The 16,520-nt window shown below is 41.4% G+C and overlaps 1 protein-coding gene across 2 annotated transcripts in view; it reads right to left on the bottom strand.

The window, feature by feature from the left end:
* PHGDH (phosphoglycerate dehydrogenase) overlaps window positions 1-8,000 on the bottom strand; it is a 42,304-nt gene extending 34,304 nt beyond the window's left edge. Inside the window, exon 1 of one of the 2 annotated variants that reach the window (XM_001367133.3) lies at window positions 7,725-8,000. In XM_001367133.3, the coding sequence (XP_001367170.2) occupies window positions 7,725-7,862 (138 nt within the window). In that variant the 5' untranslated portion in view covers window positions 7,863-8,000. Of the gene's footprint in view, window positions 1-5,883; window positions 5,994-7,724 lie in introns of those variants that run through there. The other variant, XM_056819266.1, reaches the window with a different exon arrangement.
* Window positions 8,001-16,520: the final 8,520 nt, after the last annotated feature.

The raw sequence follows: 16,520 nt of genomic DNA, 5'->3' as shown, positions 1-16,520 counted from the left end.
CTGGATTTGATTCTCTGGGCTGTAAGTTGCTGACTTTTCAACTAAAGATTGGGAACCTTAGAGGCTTTCCAGCCCTCCCTTTCTCATCTATATTCCTGTGCCTTCTAAGAGTGGTCTAGAAGTCACCAGCAATAAAAAGAGTGATATTCTCAGTCATCACTAATGTATTGGGGGAGTGGGCAAAGTTCTGGGCTGATAGCCTATTTTTACAATAGGAAAAGAAGTTTCCTTAGCAGTCGAATAGCAGAGATCCCATAAGAAAGTTAAAAACTGAAGATTCCATCCCCAATAAGGGAAATCTGGGGAAATTTTTGAGTGACTTTCAATAAGCACATACTGTTTGTATTTCTGCATGGCTAAGTGACATCTCATATTCAAGAGTGCAAGCTCATCTCATTCCTAGAAGAAAATTAATTACAAGCCTAGATCAAAGGCATGATATAGTCATTCTGGGGAACTTTAATTATCAAGACATCTGCAGGATCTCTTTTTGTCCCCAAATTAGAACGGTTATTACTTTCTTGAATTGTTTTACTCATTTTACCTTCTAAAAGGTGGAAGAAATACTGAAAGGGGTAATTCAATTCAATTCTAGATCCTATTCTTACTAATAAAAAACTGTGTTGGAGCTGAAAATGATGGTATCTTTTGGAAGGAAGTGACCGCAGTCCCTCGTATGTTTCTGATGGGGGAGGGGGGGGGAAACAGACACAAAGAGAGACAGAGACAGAGAGGAAAGGATAGAGAAAGAGGAGGAATGAGAGGGAGGGAAAAGGAGGGAGAGAAGAAAGAGGAAAGAGAGAAAAGCTGCAGAGTCTGGCATGCACCCTAGATTTCGGGAGAGCACTTTCAAAGGGTTCAAAAAATATATATAATATAATATTATATATAATATATATAATCAGAGTAATATTCTATGGGTAAAAGCTAGCAAACTCTCCAAAATGACTCAGAGGACAGAAGAATAACTTTTATGATGAGGATAAAGAGGAGTTATCTAAAAAGATAAATATATCCAAAGGGAACTCACCAACCAACTTAGATTTTAAGAAGTCATGTCCAGAATATAGGCTCCAGAGAGAGTGACAAAAACATGGCAGGAAAGATAGCAACCAGTGCAGTAAAACATAAAATGAGTTAAGGCTACCAGGGAAAGCCAAAAAATACAAAGGTGCGTGGTTTTCTTTTTCAAGCTAATTTTTTTTTTGGGGGGGGGAGGATGTAAGAAGATATAGGATCACTACTCTGAATAAATGAGTTTCTCCTTTTGTATTTTGTTCATTTTCTCTGCCAACAAGAATGAGCACTGGACTGAAAAGGTCAGAACAAATTCGACTACATGAGAAGAGATAGGCACAAAAGGTTCAGAGGAAAAGGATCTTGTGATAAAACTCTTGGGACCTTACCTCCTGAAAAGACCTGTGGAGGTCATAACTGAGCCCCCTTAGCTGAAAGATCACAGAAGATGGGAGAAGCCCCAAGAGTCCAAAGAGGCAAATACCACCCTTATTTTCAAAAAGGGGAAAAAATTGTAACAATTTCCAAGAAATTTTTAGACAATAATTTATTGGGGAAAAGGGATGATTGATAGACAGCTAGAGAAAAGAAGTAGCCGTAACAAATTATCAGAAAGGCTTCACAACACAGGTTGTACCTGACTAACCACATTTCTTTTTCTGGAGGAAGACAAAGGTGGTACCGGGCATGGTGGACTGTCCTCAGTTCGAATCTACTTCAGTCATTTACTAATTGTATGACCCTTGGCAAATCAATTAACCTCAGTTTCCTCATCTGTAAAATGCAAAATGGGGATAATAAAAGTAAACACTTCCTAGGGTTGTTGTGAAGATCAAATGAAATGGCCACATAACTAATTTAAAGTATTTAATATTAAATTATTTATATTTATATTGAATTAAATATTTAATATAAAGTATTTGATATTTAATAAATCAACAATAATAAATATATTTATAATAAATTTATGATAAATAATAAATAAATTTAATATTTAATAAATACTTTCTTCCTTCCTTCCCTCTCTCTTTTCCTTTCTTCATCCCGCTTGCCCTCCTTTCCTTCCTTCCAATAGGATTACTAAATTAGTACATCAAGGGAAATTCTGTTAATAAAATTTTTCTGCCTTAAAAAAAATTTTAGCAAAGTAATAGTCTCATGAAATATAGATTACATATCATGTATATATACACGTATCTCTCTATACATACAAATATACATGTGTAAGTACATGTGTGTATGTATATTATAAATGTAGCCACAGAGATGTGTATATATATGTACACACACACACACACACACACACATACATATATATGGGTATACCCAGAGATATGGGCTGGCCAAAGGATACAACTAAATAGATTTAGAACCAGCTGAATAGCTCAACTTAAAAACCATTCAATAAAATTTTAGGTCAACTTTCAAGGTCTCCAGTGCAGAATTCTAGGAAGCTGTTTTTTTTAACACTTTTATCAACAAGTTGAATAAAGATATAGGATAAGGCTGCTAGAATTGCTGGTGACATCAAGCTGGGTGGGATAGCTACCACATTGTTTGACAGAGGCAGGATCCAAAAAAGGGAGGAAAAAAAAAATATATATATATATAAATAAATAAATATATAAACGTTATATAAATAAATATATAAACGTTATATAAATAAATAATATATATATATATATATATATATATATATATATACACACACACATATGCTGACATGTTAAACCTTTGGACCTCAGCAAATACGATTAAATTTATGAGGGATCAATACTATGTTACATCAGGGATTTTTAAAAATCAAATTTCTTAAGCTGAACATGGAAAGAGTGCTGAATGTATGCTCCGAGGACTTGGGTTCGAATCCACAGGAGCTTGGGACAAATTGCTTCATTTCTCTTAAGGGAGGAGGCCGGACTAGAAGGAGGCTTCCAGGTCCTCCCTAGCCCTGAATGCAGGATTCTGAGATTCTCAGCACTGTGGTGACAAGGAGAGAGGAAGCTCCGGCAATCTGAGGCTCCCTTTAGATAACCAAAGGGTCCCGATCAAGGGCATATCCTGAAGAGCCGGTGTACTGTGCCCTCTTCGGACCACATCAGAAATGAAAAGACGCTGATCCAGCGGGAGGATTTCTGAAGGAGGGGGACAGGACTTCAGTTTCATGCTATGTCATCTATACTAGAGTTCAAAGAAATGGTCATGTTTAGCCCAGGAAAAGGGAGAAAAAAAAACCCACCTAGGAAGGGGCCATGATAGAAGTCTTCAACCACCAGAACTACCAGGTCTAAGTATTAGACTTAATATTTCTAGATCCAGAGAGGCAAAAGATGGAATTTGTTGTTCTGTCAGTTTTCAGTCACCCCATTTGCAGTTTGGGGGGCAGATCCTGGAAAGGTTGGCCATTTCCTTTTCTAGCTCATTTGATAGATGAGGAAACTGAGGCAAACAGGATTAAATGACTTAGCCAGGGCTACCCAGCTAAGAAAGAGGAGTCTTCTTGACTCCAAGTCCAGGGTTCTATCCATTATGCCACAGGGAAGCAAATTTAAGCTTGGTGTGGGGGGAAAAATAGTTGCTAGAGCGATTCAAAAGTGGAATGGGCTAGTTCTGGAGGTAGTGAGTTTCCCCCTCCATGGAGGTGGCCATTGGTCAGTGGCCCGATGGTCACCGTGTCCCCTTAGCCACCGCTGAAAGATCTTGAAAGATGGGAGAAGCCCCAAGGAGAGTCGCTGTAGAGGGAATTTGTTTTCTGGTGCAGGGTTGACTAGCGGTCCAAGGAGGACCCATTTAGCTCTGAAATCCTGTGATAATCTTGTGGAAAATGACCATTAGTTCTGGGAGATAAAGGTAGTGTGGCAAAGGTTAATAAGTTAATGGTTGCAAAGTATTCTGGGATGCTTGGAGAAGGCAAGCAGTCAGAACAGAGCCGGGACCAAAGTTCACTCCTTGGAGCCCCGGGACCCCAGAGCAGACTCTAAACCCCAGGCTGATACAATCTTTTAATCTACTTACCCTTGAATGTAATGGGGAAATTGGATATTTAACAGAAACAGAGGCTTTCACAATGCCTTCTACAACCCAATCTTCTCTATCCAAGCTTATCTCCAATCACCAGGGCCTTCCTGCTGCATTCCAGGTAGAGGGACCACAGTGTTCCCCAGCACAGGCTGTGGTCATCACGATTCGGGCCTCCTGGGCCTTTTTTCAAGCTAAAAATAGCTCAAACTTATCTAATTCTTTAAGGTTTTCAAAACCCTTTTCATACATTGCCTCGTTTAAAGTGCTATTATCCTATTTTTACTGAGGAAACTGAGGCACAGAGGCTAGATGACTTGCCCAGAATCCTTTACCTATATTATCTCACTTAAGGTGTTATTATCATCCTAATTTTACTGATGAGGAAACTGAGGCACAGAGGTTAGATGACTTGCCCAGAATCCTTTACCTATATTATCTCACTTAAGGTGTTATTATCATCCTAATTTTACTGATGAGGAAACTGAGGCACAAAGGCTAGATGACTTGCCTAGAATCCTTTACCTATATTATCTCACTGAAGGTGTTATTATCATCCTAATTTTACTGATGAGGAAACTGAGGCACAGAGGTTAGATGACTTGCCCAGAATCCTTTACCTATATTATCTCACTTAGGGTGTTATTATCATCCTAATTTTACTGATGAGGAAACTGAGGCACAAAGGCTAGATGACTTGCCCAGAATCCTTTACCTATATTATCTCACTTAAGGTGTTATCCTAATTTTACTGATGAGGAAACTAAGGCACAGAGGTTAGATGATTTGCCCAAGGTAGCTAGAAAGGGTCTGAGGCTGAATTTGAACTCTGGTCTAAGCCCAGTGCTCTATATAGATGCTCTCCCTATTCTTCTCTGCTGATTCAGATTTAATTCAAATGTCATACTCATCATACTCATGGTTTCCAGAACTGGAGGACACCTCAAATTTTTTAAAGATTTAAATTAAGATTAAAACTTAAATTAAATTTTAAGATTTAAATTAATTTAAATTTTAAAAGACTTTCACTCCAGAGAATTCTTCCTTCTATTTCAACCTAGTGTCCGCCTTTATATCATTTGGCATTTAAGTAAATGATGTCTTCTACAAAAATCAAGGACTTGGTTTTACATTTCTAACAGTGTTAAGAACACTCAAGGACACTTTTATCCAGTAATAAATTTTTAACATTTTATTATGACATTTTGCAATTCTCGAATTCTCTCTCCCTCCCTCCTTCTCTGCCTTTCCTTCTTCCTCACCTTCACTCATTCTCTCTCCCCTTCTCTAAGATGGAATTTAAGGGTTTTAAAATGGTGTCCTTCGAATATGGAAGTATATGTATCACGTGACAACCTGTGTATAATCTGTTTAGTGTCTCAAGGGGGGGGGGGTGGAGAGAGAAAGGAGGAGGGGGAGAGGGGGAAGGGGAGGGAGACAGAATCAATACTAAGCCAGAACAATTTTGTAAGAATGCTCTCAACCTCCAGATAAAGAATTGGAGTCAGAATGCAAATGGGAAGCACGTGATTTTTCAATTGTTTATTTGGGTTTATGTTTGAGTTTTGATAAGATTACTCAGGAAAATGAACAATACAGAAATATGTTTTTGCATGATAATACACATATACACCAAATCAAATTGCCTGCCAGCACCAAGAGGGGGAAGGAAAAGGAGGGAGTTTGATCCTATAACTTGGGAAAACTTGTGTGGAAATTACTACATGTAATGAATAAAAAATAAAAGTTTTAAGAAAAAAAAGAATACTGTGTATGGGTTTCAAGGTCTTAGAGAAGGGTTAGGCAACGGGAGCTGGGTTTGGATCTCCATCCGCTTGAGCCACCTACCTGCCCACGGGGAACCCTTGTGGCCCCTAGTCCTTGTCCAAATTGGCATCGCAGGGGGCACAGGTGTACTGGATCTCTTCACTCTAGCTGTAAATCATTGGGGCATAATGATCCGAGGGGCCAGGGGGCGGGGCATAAAGGAGGCGGGGCATAAAGAAGATGGGAGGAGCCGCGAGGTTGAAGGAGATAAGGGAGAAGGTCCCGGATGGCGGAGGGATGTCTGGGATAGTAAAAGGCTTCTGTGCCTGAGGTTGGTGGAGGGGATACAGATTTTGAAGATGAAATTACAGGAGGGCTTCCAAGACAGAAGGTAAAAGTTAAAAAAAAAATGAAGTCACTAAAAAGAAGTCAAATCACTTTCTCGTGTCTCCTCAGGGAGAAAATGATGGCCTGTCGGCCTTTCAAGCAGGCTGGGTGTAGCATTATTTATTAATTTTTACAAGAGATGCCCGTCTGCTACCCAAATCCTAAGAGATAACTTCCTGGGACGGTTGGATTGGGTAAGGGGAGATAAGCGCTGCTATCGAGATTTTAGACACCTTCAATTTTCCTCTGTTCTACAGAGGCAACATAAGTGAGAAGAGCCCTTGCCTGGAGCAAGGAAATTTTGGATTCAGATCCTCCAAGGTGGTGTGGTGCTGGGCAAGTCACTGGGAACCTCTCTGTACCTTGGTTTCTTCGTCTGTCAAAATGGTGGGGCGGGGAAGGGGGGACTCGTAAATTCCTTCCAGCTTTAAGCTGGAATTCCAGACCACAGATCCCTAAGCCCTTGGGTAGCGCGTCCTCAGGCCTCCTAGGAAGGGGAAGGACCCAACGTGCCAAGTCCCCATCCCCCTCTGCCTGGCCTGAGGCCGCGAAAGCAAGTCTCGTTCTTGCATCAGACAAAGACGGCCCGGGACTGGCTGGGCACCGCAAAGCTGTTCTCCCTGCAGCTCCCGCAGCAGTCCCGGCCCTGTCTGGCCCAGCACTCCGCAGGGTTGGGTGCAAGGGCCCAAAGACGGACTGGAGAGATCGCTGGCCCAAGACTCATGGGTGAGGAGATGCCCAACCAGCCTAAGATGCTAGCACTCCCTGCCCCCAGGCTCACTCCTCTGCCGCCAAAGAAACGCACACAGCCCCAAGCCAAACACCAACCCCCCCCCCCCCAACCTAGCCCTCGATTCACTGTATCGAGGTAATGAAACCCTGCCCCCCCCCTCCGCCCCATGCAATGCATTCTCCCAGGTCAAGAAATGCACTGTTCCAAGCCGAGCACCCCCCCCCCGCCCCCCAAAGAGAAAGCATTCCACCACCTCCCTCTGTCCCGTGCAGTACACACCCCAGTCCCTTGCAATTCATCTAGTTCCACACGATGTACCCCTCCCGAGACTCATGCTATGCACCGTCCTACACCGTGCACAGAACCCCCCCCCCCCCGCCCCACGTGATGTACTCCTAGGCATTCGAAGGCCCGGAGTTCCACACGCAGCCCTCCCCCGCCCACACGATGCATCCCAGCCCAGGCACAAGCAACACCCTAAGCCCCCTCCCACTGCCCTTGACTTCCCATCCCCCATCGCGACTCTTTGGGGGTCAGCTTTAGTACCGGGAGCGCTGGCACCCGGGCTAAAGAATGACACGCCTCTCTCTCCTGTGCCCGCTGAAAACCCGCCCAAGCAGGAGCACCACGGGCTATAAACGAGCGCGGCAGAAAGTTTGCACTTTCTGCTCTCCGCAGATCCGAAGCCCCCGAGGCTCACGAGGCAGACTGGGTCGCAGCCCCTAGTCCCGGAGCCCAGGAGCGCTGGCTTGCCCAGGGTGCGAGGACGCGAGCCGGCCCTCCTCCTGCGCTGCCACGTTACCTGCAGCTCGGCTAGGAGAGCCTCTTTGCTCAGGTTCTGCTTCTCCACCACCTGCAGCCCTCCGTCTTCCAGGATCTTCCGGCAGCAGGGGTCCAGGCTGTCACTGATTAAGACCTTCCGGAGATTCGCAAAGGCCATGGTCAAAATCCCGTCTCAGACCAGCGCTGCTGCCCTGCAGAAATCGCTTAAGGAGGACTGCTCGGGCAGGACGGGCTACTGTAACTGGGGGGGAGTCTCTCGGGTTTGTTTTTCCTCCGTACATTGATTGGGCAGAAACGTTCAAAATCTCCATAATCCCGCCCTCTTTCTCAGCCCCCCCCCCCCCCGAAAACCCACCCTCCTGCAACGTCTCCCCGCCCGTTTTGCTCTTCCTGAGATGAATTAATTTCTTTGAGGCAGTTTCCCACACTTGGTGCCCACATAAAAAACACCAACTGGTGTCTGAAGTGAAAGGCGAAAGAGCTAACTCGTGCTGGTTTCTTCTATAAGAATGAAGTGTTAACTGGAAAAACAAAACAAAACAAAACACAGAACTATTAAATAGCCCGATAAACCACTTTTAAATTTTTTTAAACCCTTACCTTCCGACTTAGAATCGATATTGTGTACTGATTGCAAGGTAGATGAGCAGTTAAGGCTAGGCAGTGAGGGTTAAAGTGACTCGCCTGGAGTCCCACAGCTAGGAACTATATGAGGTCAAATTTGAACCCAGGACCTCCTATCTGGACCTGGATTTCAATCCACTGAGCCCTGTAGCTGCCCCCAGATAAGTTTTTTGAGATTTAGAGCTGAAGCCTCCTGGAAGTCAGTTGTTAGATTGTTAGTTGTGAGTATTTGAATAGGCAAATAGTACAAATCAGGGCTTGATTCAGTGTCTTGTCCAGACTTAGGAAAGTGATGGGTTCCAGCTAGGTGGTTCAGTTTAGGGACAGGAGGTCCTGGGTTCAAATGTCTCAGATACTTTATAGTTGTGTGACCCTGCACAAGTCACTCGTTGTCTAGCTGTTCCTGTTATTTTGCCTGGGAACCAATACATACATAGTATTGATTCTAGGAAGGAAGGAAGGAAGGAAGGAAGGAAGGAAGGAAGGAAGGAAGGAAGGAAGGAAGGAAGGAAGGAAGGAAGGAAGGAAGGAAGGAAGGAAGGAAGGAAGGAAGGAAGGAAGGTAGTGTTGTGGGGGGCTTGAGGTGAACCCCCGGGGTTCAGGAAGGGTACCTTTTGCAAGGATGCAAGACTCTGAAACTTAGCTTAAAAATAAAAAGAGAAATTTATTAGTTTAGAAAGTAATGTTGAATCAGGCCAGGAGGACAGCATAGGTGGTAGACTGCCTCCTAGGGGGAACAGCATGGATGGAATGTTGTTCTCCCATATGATATGATTTCTGGAGTCTCTATACTCTTTACAGCAGTGGAGACATGACTTTGTGCTATGCAGAAGACATGACTTTAGAGTGGTGTGCACTGAGGTATGGGTGGGGAGGGTTGGTCATCTGACCGGGGTCTGTCTGAAGACAGGGTGTGACCCTCATAGTTTAGGGCACAAGACATAGGGGGTGACCCTCATAGTTTAGGGGACATAGTTTAGATACAACCTGATAATATCAAGGCATAGCCTGGATGGTATATCTTTCTGTCCATCCCAAATCTAAAGAACTATCCAAGGAGAATAATCCTTTCAGGTCTTATAGGAGTTATCAGATGTTTGGGGTTAGGAGTCACAGGGATAGAAGGGAGCAAAGGAATTTTCCTGCTTATAGTTTGCTTTCTATGGTTTTGGGGGTACAATGCCCATGCCAGTAGGAGGGAAGGAAGGAAAGAAAGGAAGGAAATAAGGAAGGAAGGAAGGAAGGAAGGAAGGAAGGAAGAAGAAAGGAAGGAAAGAAGAGAAAATGCTAACAATGCAGATTAAAAGTAAAAGTGTGCCACACATACATTTTCAGAAAGCTGGTTGTTAAACATTTAGCAGTATACTCCTTCGGTCACCTGTCTTCACTGCCCCCACTTCATAAACATCCCATCACTTCAACTAGAGAAGTATACCTAAACTTTCATAATGTTGATGAAAATAAACAAACACATTATGGAAAAATATCCAGAGGCTTGGAAGTTTGTTGGAAAGAAAAGGAAGTGCACAATTCTTCCAATTTTCCCTTTCTGGTTTAGGATCAAGCAATCAATGAACATTTATTAAATTAGAGAGTCAAACGTTTATTAATCATCTACTTTATGTTTCATATTGTATAAGGAGATACAAAGGTAAAAATAAAAAAAAATTCCTATTCTAAAGGAATTTTTTTTTAAAAACCCTCATATTCTATCTTAATTAATACTGTGTTATTTGTTCCAAGGCAGAAGAGTAGTAAGGGCTAAGCAATGAGAGTTAAGTGACTTACCCAGGGTCACACAGCTAGGAAGTATCTGAAGCCAGACTTGGACCGAGGACACCCCCCCCCCATCTCTGGGCCTGGGTCTCAATCCACTGAGTCACTTAGCTGCCCCATCTCAAGGAATTTAATATTCCATAGACTGAGATAACACATATACATTTGTTGCTGTTTCAATTAGTGTCCAACCCTTCATGATCCCATTAGGGTTTTCTTGTCAAAGATATTAGAGTAGCTGGCCAATTCCTTTTCTAGTTTATTTTTACAGATGAGGAAACAGAGTCAAACAGGGCTAAGTGACTTGCCCAGGATCAAGCTAGTAAGTGTCTGAGACCTGATTTGAATTGATGTTCAGCTGACTCCAGAGCTGATACGATCCATTGTGCCTCCTAGCTGCCCTGTACACATTTAAGTACATACAAAACAAATATATATAAAATACAGGCAAAATAAATTGAAAATAAATTGAAAAGTCAGGCATTAATAACTGAAGAGCTCAGGAATGGCCTCAAGAAGGAGGTGGTGGAAGTAGGCTCAGAATTTTGGCACAAAGTAGGAATGCTCAAAAGGAGAAGTGAGGAGGAAGCCCAGTTGGCCAGAGATAGGAGATGGGAACAGCAAGATGGCAGGTCTGACTTGGGCAAAGAGTGTGTAAAGGAGAATGAATCACTTATAATAGCCAGGATGTGGCTCCTAGATCCCAAAGGGGAACTAGATTTGAAATCATAGGAGTTTATGTAGTAAAGAAATAGCACGTTGACCCAGTGGTTTGAGTGTTGAACCTAGAGGCAAGAAGACCTGAATTCACATTGTCCTTAGATACTTATGAACTGTGTGACCCTGGGCAAGTCACTTAACCCTGTTTGCCTCACTTTCCTCACCTGTAAAACCAACTGGAAAAGGAATTGGCAAACCACTGCAGTATATTTTGCAAAGAAAACCCTAAATGGGGTCACTGAATCAGGACTGACTGAAATAGCTGAACAATAGTAACAAAATAGCACTTATCCCCCAAGGTTGTTGTGAGGATAAAATAAAATAATACACATAAAGCATTTTATCAACCCCAAAGTTCTATGCAAATACTATTATTATTATTCTTAGGAATACCATTTTGGCAGCTGTGTGGACAATGGATTAAACCAAGGTGAGTCCTAGTGCAGGAGAAATAGATCCCTGCAGAAACCAGTCCATGGGAGCAATGATGAGAGTCTGAACTAGGGTGTTACCGTGGGAATGTAGAGAAGGGGACTGATTTAAGAGACTGGAGATAGATTTAATGATTCAGCAATAGATGGGATAGGGGAGGTAAATGGGAATGAGGAGTTGGCTCCCAACCTGTCTGACTGGAAGAATGGTGCTGCCCTCAGGAGAAATAGGGAAGTTTGAGAAAGGGATGGGTTGTGGGAAAGAGTATTTTTGGTATCTTTCCAGAATTTTCAGTTCCAAATGTTTAATAAACAGTTGATAATTTGGGACGGAGGTCTAGAGAAAGACAAGGTCTGGATATATCACTGTGGGAGCTATTTGTGTAGAGATAATTGAAGCCAGGGAAGTTAATGAGGCTCATAAAACAGGAGAAAAAAGATTAGGGCCCAGAACAGGGACTTGGGAAATATTTTCCCTTTGACTTGGTAATTTACTATTGAGAACCCTGAAACTCAATGATTTTATTTTTGGATTCTTCTTTTTTTTCTCCTTTGGTAATGTTTTATTCTTATCCAGTTATACAGAAAACAACTTTGGTATTTGTTTTCTAATATTTTGAGTTCCAAATTCTCTGTCTCCCTCCCCTCTGTCCTTCCTTCCTGAGATGGTAAACAATTTTATATTGATTATGCACAAGCGATCATATTCTGAGTCTTTTTAATAGTCTTTGGCTCAAATTTCCCATGAGGGGATTATTGTCACATGTGGCCAGTTTAGTAAGTAAAGAGACCTATGAACATTATCTTAATTCATGGCAATAATCCTCTTGTCTTGGCTCCAAAAAAAATTGAAGATCATAACTTCAAAATATGTACCTGCCACCACAATAAAACAATTAGGATGGCTAATAGAATCCCACAAGATGGGCCTTTACCTGTTGTTAAAGATACCTATGGGCAACTATGGGGCACAGTGGATAGAGTCAAGAGGACCTGAGTTCAAATCAGGCCTCAGATACTTACTAGCCCCTGTTGGCCTTAGTTTCCTCATCTGTCAAATGAGCTGGAGAAGGAAATGGTAAACCACTCCAGCATCTTTGCCAAGAAAACCCCAAATGGGGTCCCACAAGTTGGATGTGACTGAAAAACAACTGACTTTAGGGGATGGCTAGATAGCACAGTGGCTAGAATGCTAGGTCTGGAGTTGAGAGGATCTGGGTTCAAATATGGCCTCAGACACTTCCTTAGCTTTGTGACCCATGACAAGTTCCCTAACCCCGATTGCCTAGCCCTTGCTGCTCTTCTGTCTTAGAATTGGTACTTGGGCAGAAAGTGAGGGTTAAACACAATAAATAAAGCTGCCTGGAAAAGAGAAGGAGGAGTAAGATTGTGAAGAAAGTTTTGGTGGGCAAGCCTAACTCTTCTATTGCAAAAGGAGGAACCAGATATAAGAGAGTGCACATCCCTGTAAGCAGGAGAAATTCTGCTGTTTGCCTTTGAAGTACTGACGTTTCAACCTAGCTCTGTAACTCACAATTTCCTTTATTTTATTTCTACCCTCACCTTTTTTTAGTAGAAAGTCGTTTTTAACCATAACTTGTCTCCAGAGATCATATTAGAGAAAAGGACAAAATTTTTGGTCTTCATCCAAGAGACCAAGTTGGAGCCAGTAGTAATATTGGGAAATCTTCCAGCCCCTGGAGATGGGGTTTGGGGATTACACCACAGAGAAAGAGTAGGTTGAGGGATGGGTTTTTTTTTTCCTGCTGTTTTAAGTTTAATGAACTATTAGGCTCCTTCTTATATTCCTTCCCAGACCCTAAGCCTAGCTAAGACAAGGGTTCTCTACTAGACAGGAAGAAGATATGTGTATGGGAATTTTTAGGGAATGTAAGAGGAAGCCTTGAGCTTTCCTTGAAAGGATAGGTAGGAGTTAGACTGGCAGAGTTAAGAACAAAGTGAATTTCAGGTGGAGCTAGAGGATAAACAAATAGGCAAAAATCCTAGGATCATAAATTTAGAAGAGACGTTAGAAACTATCAAAACTAGACCCCTCAGTTTACAGATAAAGAAACTGAGGCAAAGAATAAGTGACTTGCCCAGATTTACACAGCTAGGCAGTTTGAACTTGAAACTTTCTTGCTTCAACTCCAAGACATTATCCTCTGTATCACCTCTAAACATTGCACCATCACTGATAAGTCTACTCGAAATGGAAATACCCACTTGCATCACAATGTTGTGGGGTGCTAGAGGTGAACCCCCTAGGGTTTGGGAAGGATACCTCTTGCAAGAATGTGAGACTCCAAAGCTTAACTTAAAAATAAAAAATGAGAAATTTATTAATTTAGAAAGTAATGTTGAATCTGTCCAGGAGAATAGTATAGGTGGAACAGCAAGATGAAAGGCTACTCCCAGAATTCATCAATTCTGGGGATTATATACTCTTTACAACAGTGGGAATGTGTTGTTGTGTCGTGGTGAGGATGTGATTCTAGAGGAGTAAACACTCAGGCATCAGTGGGGGGTTTTGGACATCTGACTGGAGTCTGCCTGGTGGCCTTCATAGTTTAGGGGACAGATAGATGTCTGAGATACAGTCCAGTGGTATCAAGGTGTAGCCTGGAGGTGTATCTTTAGATTCATCTCAAATCTAAAGGACAGTCCAAGGATGATGATCATCTCAGAATCTTATAGAAGTTATCAGATGTTATTGGGTTAGGAGTCACAAGGACAGAAGGGAGCAAAGGAATTTGCAACAATCCTCTTTTGGCCAATAATAACTGTTAGAAACTTTTCCCTTACATTTAATCAAAGGCTTTCACTCTATAACTTCCACCATATATAACTAGTTCTGCCTTTGGGAACAATGACAGATCTTGTCCTTCTTTTTCCTCATCATAGTCCTTCATATAAAGATTGCTTTCCATGATCCTCTCTGTCTGCTATCATGACCCCTTCCTCTACCCCATGCTTCTTTTTCTCCAGGCTAAACACCTGCACTTCCTTCAAACAACCACCAAATGGCATGGTCACTGGGCTTTCCATCATCTTGGTCACTGTCTTCTTCTGATTGCACTCCAACTTAACCTATGTCCTCCTTCAAATATGGCGGAAATGATACTCCAAATGAAAACTGACTAGGGTGAAATGTAATAGGGTTGTTACCTCCTTGATCTAGACTTTCTTAATGTGAGAATTATAGGTAAAACAGTGAATAGAGTGCCAGAGCTGGAGTCAAGAAGACTGTAGTTCAAATCCAATCTGAGATATGTACTTGCTGTGTGACCTTGGGCAAATCACTTAAAAACCTCTGGTTTTTTCAGTAAATTTCTTAGTAAAATGAAGATAATAATAACATATACTTTCCAGGATTGTGGTGAGAATAAATGAGCTAAATACTGTAGAGAGCTTAAAACAGTGCCTAGCTATCATCATCATTCTTAAAATATGTATCAAAATCTTCACAGGGTCACTTTTTGTGGCAGCAAAAAACTAGAAACAAAATAGATAACCACTGGAGAATGGCTGACCTTCTAGTCATTTCTCACACATGCCATTCAAAGCATTTGCCTCACCAAATTCATTTCTAAATGGAACATATCTGATGGAAGCAGTATTATAGGAAACAATGTCTTGGCTGTCTGCAGTTTATTCCTTAGGGGTGCTTTCATGAATTGAGTAGCTCTGTTGTTGGAAACTCTGGTATAGACTATATTTCCTGGACGCTTGGTGGCTCACAGAGACATGGCCTAGTCTGCTCTAATTTAAAGCAGCAACTAATAAAACACATAAAAGATGGAAAACTGGCCACACCATGAGATTATGTATTTCAAGGTCCCCAGTTGGAGAGAGCAGGACACTGGTGCTACCTTTCTCTTCCAACTGGAGACTTCCTGTGGTCCTTGAGTCAGTTACCAAAAGGAAAAGGACGATGGCTAGTCATTGCTTTTTGTAGGTAACCAGTCTTGTTCATCAGCTAACTAAGACTTTTCCTTGCAATGCAGAAAGCAGGTAAGAAATATTCACAGAATATTTGTATATGCTCTGAACATATTTTATGTGTATGTGTTTATGTATGTAAACATATGTATCTCTCTCTCTAACCCCAACCCTCTCCCTGTCTCTCTCCTGTCTCTCTCTCTCTCTGTCTCTCTCTCTGTCTCTCTCTCTTTTTCTCTCTCTTGTAAAGTGTTTTAGGGTTTGTAAAACTCACTTAATATAAGTTACGTCATTTTATTCTTGCAACAATCCTGTAAGGTAGATTCTACCATTACCATTTTATGAATGTGGAAACTGAGGTTCTTAGCAGTTAAGTGACTTGCCCCTGGTCATACAACTATTAAGTCTCTGAAGCAGGAATTTAACTTCTGCTGTCCTGACTCCAAGTTCAATGTTATAACCATTGTGCTTCTTAGTGCACATTTGTGTACATTTGTTTCCACCCAGAACAACGAGCTTTATGTCAGGGTCTGTTTCATTTAGCCTTTGTATTCCTAGATCCTGGCACACTCCTGGTTCCTAATAGCACTTGTTGACTGATGAAAACTCTTTAGTAGAATATTATTGTTATAAAAAAATTAATATGACTAATTCCAAAAACTATAGAAAGATATTAATGAACTGATTCAGGATAAAGTAAACAGAATCAGGAAAACAATAAAAGGAATAAACACAACAATATTAATTGAAAGGATATTTTTAAAATATACTTCTCTCTTTTTTAAAGAGGTAGGGGATTTGTGAATGTGGTATATGGAATATGCTTTCAGATAGTTGATGTCAAAGAAAAATGTTAATATTATTATTATACTCTGAGGGATTTTTTTTTGTCCCAAATCATCCAAAAACTATTTAATTTATCATCATTCTCTATCTAAGCCATATCTAGCGTGTAGAAAAAGAGGTATATTTAAACTGGCATATTCTCCCATGCCCTCTGATATGACTCTTTGCCCCAACAAAAGATTTTAGGTACTATTAACAGGAATCTAGAACAAGGAAAAAAGATGTTGAAATATCATCTAGGTTAATATACTTTATTATTACATTATTTATTTATTTTTATTATTTATTATTATATTAAGAATAGTTGAGGAACCAAATTGCCTAGAACACTCCCCCTCAGTACTGGAAAAATATGTTTTATCTTGTACTTTGAAGCTCTCAACTTTATAACAGGAGATAGTTAGCATGTTTCATCATTAGTCCTCCAGAGTCAGTGGTTAGTTATTATGCTAGTAAGAGTTCCGAATTTTTTCATA

Source organism: Monodelphis domestica, chromosome 2 (genome assembly GCF_027887165.1).
Source record: "Monodelphis domestica isolate mMonDom1 chromosome 2, mMonDom1.pri, whole genome shotgun sequence".
NCBI classification, from domain to species: Eukaryota; Metazoa; Chordata; class Mammalia; order Didelphimorphia; family Didelphidae; genus Monodelphis; species Monodelphis domestica.
Note: the sequence above shows the minus strand (reverse complement) of the source record. Positions and strands in the feature narration are given on the sequence as shown.